Here is a 6,581-nt window from a genome sequence, read left to right as displayed (position 1 = left end):
GGAATTAAACAGTTATCACACTATATATTCTGGGGCAAGATACAGGAGAATCTTTAAAATAATTAAATAATGAAAATAATTGTGGGTGATATGTGGAATTTGTGGAGTTTTCTGACTTTATAGTGGAAACCAGAGTAGAGGACTAAAAACTTGAACAGTTCAAAATATATTGTTAGAGGTTGATAAACACTAACTATGCAGACTGTGGGAAATAAAACAATAACTAAACAAACAATATTGTTAATTTTTGTTGACTAAAACTAGTCAAAATTATTTCAGTTTTTTGGAGTTCTTCAGTGCCATGAGTTGTTTTTATCTAATTACATAAACTACATGCAAATACACATTTGATTGAGACAGTTGTAAATCGTATTATTCATCCTATTTCGTAATTACAAGCAGCTCTACAGCGAGGCCTACAACCCTGGCAGGTGCTCACAGGTCAGTTACATTGAACAGTCTATTGTTGTTCAGCAAGCGTCTCTCTTCTGATAAATTCTGCACGAGCAAATCGAGCCTGGGATGTCAAAAAAACAGTCATTAATTAACATTATATTGTTTGTTTATTTTAGTCGATTTGGCTGGATAATGTTGTTTAAAATTCAAAAAGTGTTGTTATGGTAATGTTGAACTTTACCTGCTATAGCTACAGGGGTGGACAATATTAGGAACACACTAACTATATATAAATATCACGAACCAAGTACAGGACCAGGTGCACACTATGGTAATGTGTTCCCTCAGGATGGTCCAATATTCCAGGATGGTAATGATCTATACGCACTGTTAAACTAATTCATGGTTTTATGAACACAATATTATGTAAAACACATTCATTGGCCTCCCCAATCACCATATTTGAAGAGGAACCTTTCTGGGAAGTTCTGGGACAGTAAATTTCCACCTCATTAATTTCTCAACAAACTGGAGGTTTAAAGAATGCTGAAATATTCCTCTACACTCAGTTCAGGACTTGTGTGACAGCATTCCAAGACGGATTGTTGCTGTTCTGAAGGCCGTACCACTGCAGAACAATCATCGAACCCGATGACTCCCACTTGGCTACCCATGCCATTACGGATTCCATACGATATTTAACAGTTGGCAGGAGACATTTTTGGCTGAAGGCATCCTTTGGCTTTCTCCAAATGTAAACCTGTCCAAATGTAAGAAATAAGGTGAAATGTGACTCATTTTGCAGTTTTTGAGTCCGATGCACCTGCAATGCAGCAACTATTTGGCCTTTTTGGAACGGTTAGTTGCCTCATGTTGCTTTGAAAACTCAAATTTCAAAGTTCTAATTGTTAGACTTTTTTTATAGCTGACATGCCAGCTATAAAAGATATACAAGGGTACATTTTATTCCCCTTTATGTCAGTTATGTTTTATAGAGGTTACATACACCGATCAGCCATAACATTATGACCACTGACAGATGAAGTTAAATACACTGATAATCTCGTTATCATGGCACCTGTCAGTGGGTTGGATATATTAGACAGCAAGTGAACATTCTGTCCTCAAAGTTGATGTGATAGAAGCAGGAAAAATGGGCAAGCGTAAGGACCTCAGCGACTTTAACAAGGGCCAAATTGTGATGGCTAGACGACTGGGTCAGAGCATCTCCAAAACTGCAGCCCTTGTGGGGTGTTCCCGGTCTGTAGTGGTCAGTACCTATCAAGAGTGGTCCAAGGAAGAAAACATGCAGACTAGTCAGGGTGCCCATGCTGACCCCTGTCCACTGCCGAAAGCGCCTGCAATGGGCACGTGAGCATCACAACTGAACCACAGAGCAATGGAAGAAGGTGGCCTGGTCTGATTAATCATATTTTCTTTTACATCACGTGGATGGCTGGGTGTGTGCATCGCATACCTGGAGAACAGCTTACCTCAAGGCAGTGTGAAACATTGGGCAATGTTCTGCTGAGAAATCTTGGGTTCTGCCATTTAGGTGGATGTTACTTTCACACCTACCACCAACCTGAGCATTGTTGCAGACCATGTGCACCCTTTCATGGCAACGGTATTCCCTGATGGCATTGGCCTCTTTCACCAGGATAATGCTCCCCGTCATGAAGCAAAAATGGTTCAGGAATGGTTTGAGGAACACAACAACGAGTTCGAGGTGTTGACTTGGCCTCCAAATTTCCCAGATTTCAATCCAATTGAGCACCTGTGGGATGTGCTGGACAAACAGGTCCAAACCATGGAGGCCCCACCTTGCAACTTACAGGACTTAAAGGATCTGCTGTTAACGTCTTGGTGCCAGATACCACAGCACACCTTCAGAGGTCTAGTGGAGTTCATGCCTCGACAGGTCAGGGCTGTTTTTGTGGCAAAAGTGGGACCTACACAATATTAGACAGGTGGTCATAATGTTATGGCTTATCAGTGTATGTTTACTATAGATTTTTTGACCAAAATGTGACTAAAATGTAAAGGATTGTTGGCAAACATTGTTCACTGTTGTAATTTTTACAATAACTACACTAAATAATTATTTAAATGACAGAAATGTGACATGGTCCAGCATTTTATAATAATATTTTGGGCATTTTACCAGTTACTTGTATCTGGGAAGATCTTGTTCAAGGCATATGCGTTTAAAATCACCCATGAGGGTTAATGTAGAATGTGTGTACTTACAAAGCAGAATTATTATTTATTTTTTATCAGAATATAGCCAAAACATTAGGATTACCAAAAACATCTATTCTGAACATTAAAAAAAAGGAAAGCAATGGTGAGCCCAATAACCCAAGGAAGATGGAAGATGAAAGAATGCTCAACATAATGAAAAAATAAAACTGTGAGACAGATTAGAAAGACTCTTTAGGATGTAGGCTTTGGTGTGTCATCCACTACCATTCACAGAAGGTTTCACCAGAAGAACTACAGAAGCTGGAAGCCAGATGAGAAGGATTAACCTAGGATGGCAACAGCATGATGAATTCTGAAGTGTGCAGAAACATATTGCTAAAGTAAAAGAAAATGCTTACAAACCAGCAAAACAGCACTTCATACAGCAAGACAATAACCCCAAACATATTGCCATAGCAACTAGGGAGTTGCCAAAAAAGTTGAAAGTTTTTGGCTAGACTTATATCCATTTAAACATGCCTTTCATTTGCTAAAGACAAGACTAAAGAATAAAAAACACCTCAAAAGAAATACAAACTGAAGAGGCCAGTACAGGCCTGGCATAGCATCACCATTTAGGTGTGGTTGATGGGTCACAGACTCCAGGCAGCTGACAAATACTAAACAAACAGAAAGTGCTTTATTTTTCTAAGTCTTTATGCTATTTCTGTTCCTGTTTCATCAAAGCAACTCCTACCAGATGCGGGACAGTTGATGTCATAATCTTTACACAATAGCCTGGCGACAAGGTTGTGTAGATATATAAAGGTTCCTGCTGCTCTTATGGCACAATGGTGGCTTAGAGCACTCCAAACATACACATTTACTCATTCTAGAGGTAGCCTAAAGATATACTGGGATCTTAGTGTTGAAATATTAATAGAAATACTTCTTGACATCTCAACACTGACTGTGTTTATAACCTAAATTGTGCAGGAATTTCCAAAGTGTTGCAAAATTAAGCCCCTGCTTGTTGCACTGTGAGAAGGAACTGTGAAATTCACAGAGTTCAAAGAAACGTAGGAAAGAGGAAATGTAAAACTTGAGACACGACACAGAAATCGAACATGCAAAACATAAGAACCTGTTTGTACAACATCCTGAGGATAAAATATAAATAGTACATTTAATTATAATAAAAATAACAAGGCTTTGACAGTAAAGGTGGTCGATTTGGATTCACACTTATCCATCTAATGTACTCACAAAATAAAGAACAATAAAGTTGTGAAAGTTCACAACCTTCCATTTACTCTTTGGTGACCAAAAATATTAGAGATGAAAAAATTGTGTCAGGCATTGAACAGTTACAGAACTTTGGTAGAGATAGATCCACAAGGCAGCTCTTACTTCAGTAAAATCCCTGACATCCTGAAACCTCAACCACTTCATCCTCTCCACAGAACTCTTAATTTGGGCATTTAAAATACATCAGATTCATGATATTCCACATGGTGGTGTTCTAAAATTGCAAACATAAAAAAAAAAAATCAGTTGTAACATTTACAAATGGATGTGATAGTACACAGTATTAACTCACGAGCAGCACTTTCACAACTACTTGCAGAAATTTCAAAAAATATCCACACTAAGCCTTCAACAAAAATATCCCATTGACATCAATCTAAATGTAGAAGTTGCCATTTAGTCAAAGGCAAGCATGTTAGCATGGCCTGGGTGGGGCTCCAGTGTATCTTTTGGTTGTTGAAAATGAACTAAGCTACCCTGTGGAAGCTAGTCCAACAGGCCTGAGAGAAAGACGGTAAAGGCATCTACTCGTTGGCAGTGACAGGGATGGGGTTAACATAAGCCGCCCCTTCTAGGTCTTCTGCACGTTTTCTGCGCATTTCTGCTGGCGGGCGTGGAGGAGGGTTCTGAGGAGGACGATTGATGCTGTCTGCAACCGGCTTTCGGGCACTGTCCTTCCGGGGTAAAATGGGCTCCCAATGCTCCCCCCTGATGGCTGCCTGGAAGACACAATATACCCCAATTTTTACAAGTGGCCTTGTTTTTTCTGAGTAAATAAACACATACACATGGTGCAGCCCATCAGTATTTGGATAGTGACAAGTTTCGTTGTTTTGGCTCTGTACTACAGAACATTGGATTTGAAATAAACCAATGACTAAGAGGTTAAAAGTGTAGGCCGTCAGCTTTAATTGGAACGTATTTACATACAAAAACTGTATATCGTGTAGGAATTACTGCCCTGTTTACAAAGTACATAGTCACACAATATTAGAGGGATGCCTACAACATAAAGTTGAAATAAAAGTTCACTTGTGAGAAAAAAGAACTTACCCTTTAACATTGATAAACGCATTTCTCTCTTACGGTTATTGCAGTGAATTCACAACAACAATAGGTGAAAACATTTGACTTCCCTGACAGCCTAGGTTTCATAACTAGCTGATGTCTCAATAGACATACCAAAGGAAAATAAATGCTTCCTTGTAATGCTATCCATTTCCATGTTATTTGGCAACCTAAATGTAATCAAATACTTGAAATACTAACCGCAAGGTAGATGAGGCTAGCTATGCCAAGGCAGACACAGCCCAGGATAGTTGCAAGCATGAAACCACCAGGAACACAGATCCTATACACAAATAGTTTAACAAAGACAAGGAAATAGTGATAATATTTAAAAAAAAACAGTCAGGGAAGAAAATTATAAGAATGCAGTCTCAGACCTCAGATCTGACTCAAATGTCAGACATACTCACCCTGCATGTATAAACGCTCTGACATAATAGTTCCTGGTCAGTGGGCCAAAGGACTTCACACAGACAGTGAAGCAATACTGACCTCTGTAAGAATTACAAAATTAAAAGGACATGATCATTAAAAATATCAGTGACAACTGACTGAATATTTTGGAAACCCCTCTATTTTATCACTTTTAGAGACATTCCAGAAATGTTAGCTTAATAAGTGAGGTACATGTGGGCACTCACGTTCTTTCAACGCTGGTGCCTTTGTTTCTCTTGCCCCTTGGGTACTCCAATAGGCAGACAAACACCCCTGCAGCTCTATGGGCACACCAGTCAAGGCCACTCAACAACAACACAACTTCATAAAGTCATGAAAATATAAACGTGGGTCTTACCTGGAGATAAATGGAATAGATGTCTAGCCAGCTACAAATATTTATTTGTGATATGCAAACGTGTCAATGGCAACCTAAAATTCAGCGAAATTCCACAGATTTCTATGAATTTAAATATAATTTATTTGAAGGATACACAGCATAAGCAGCAAACTGCCAGTCCCTGAACTGTCCGGCCACGCCCACAATGCCACCAGTAAGGAGAACTAAAATGGGGAAGTAGGAAGAAAATATTTCGTTTATCAAAATAGTTCCTGCCTGTCACGGATTAAGATATTAAACCTTTTTCTTCTTTTTTTTTTTTTAATCAAACACTTTAACTGGCAAATGCATGTGTCAAAACAGGTTTTTCGACGTCTAAACGCAAAGTTTTCTTGTATCAAATATTCTCACTAACATCACTTTAAATAATTTTTATTCAAACTATTTGTCAGTTACAATGATTTTTAATAACCCTAGTTAATATACTAAATACTTTTACCGTAGTAGGAGTACTGAACTATGGGATTACAAATTCCAATGAAGAGATGGCAAATCATTTAAAAGTTATATACTCACTGAGCCCCGACGCCAGAGCCTGTTCATTGGCCCACATAGCCCATTCTATTTTTCCCATGCTATCGCTCTTCCAACCAACACAAAGCGCTCACTGTCCTCGGCTGTTATCCCCGTGATTCCGCTTGTCAAGTTCGATTATTATGAATGGTGAAAATGTATTTTATTTGGAGAACTTTGTGTGGTTACCGCAGACTCAATGGCCCGCCCTCAGTCTCGTCACTTCGAAACCATAGGCAAAAAGGCTATGTTGAGATCTGGGAGGAGCCATCATTAA

The 6,581-nt window shown here is 38.9% G+C and overlaps 1 protein-coding gene across 1 annotated transcript; it reads right to left on the bottom strand.

Annotated features, from left to right (window-relative positions):
* Positions 1-2,637: 2,637 nt before the first annotated feature.
* On the bottom strand, positions 2,638-6,513 carry LOC105015958 (cytochrome b-245 light chain). The gene is made up of 6 exons (XM_010879462.5): positions 6,308-6,513; positions 5,886-5,955; positions 5,598-5,672; positions 5,367-5,450; positions 5,158-5,239; positions 2,638-4,607 (listed from the first exon to the last, which is right to left on the bottom strand). Exons 1-6 carry the CDS (start codon positions 6,363-6,365, stop codon positions 4,413-4,415), a joined length of 564 nt encoding a protein of 187 aa, XP_010877764.1. The 5' UTR covers positions 6,366-6,513; the 3' UTR covers positions 2,638-4,412.
* Between the last annotated feature and the right edge of the window lie 68 nt (positions 6,514-6,581).

This window comes from Esox lucius, chromosome 2, assembly GCF_011004845.1.
Source record: "Esox lucius isolate fEsoLuc1 chromosome 2, fEsoLuc1.pri, whole genome shotgun sequence".
NCBI classification, from domain to species: Eukaryota; Metazoa; Chordata; class Actinopteri; order Esociformes; family Esocidae; genus Esox; species Esox lucius.
Note: the sequence above shows the minus strand (reverse complement) of the source record. Positions and strands in the feature narration are given on the sequence as shown.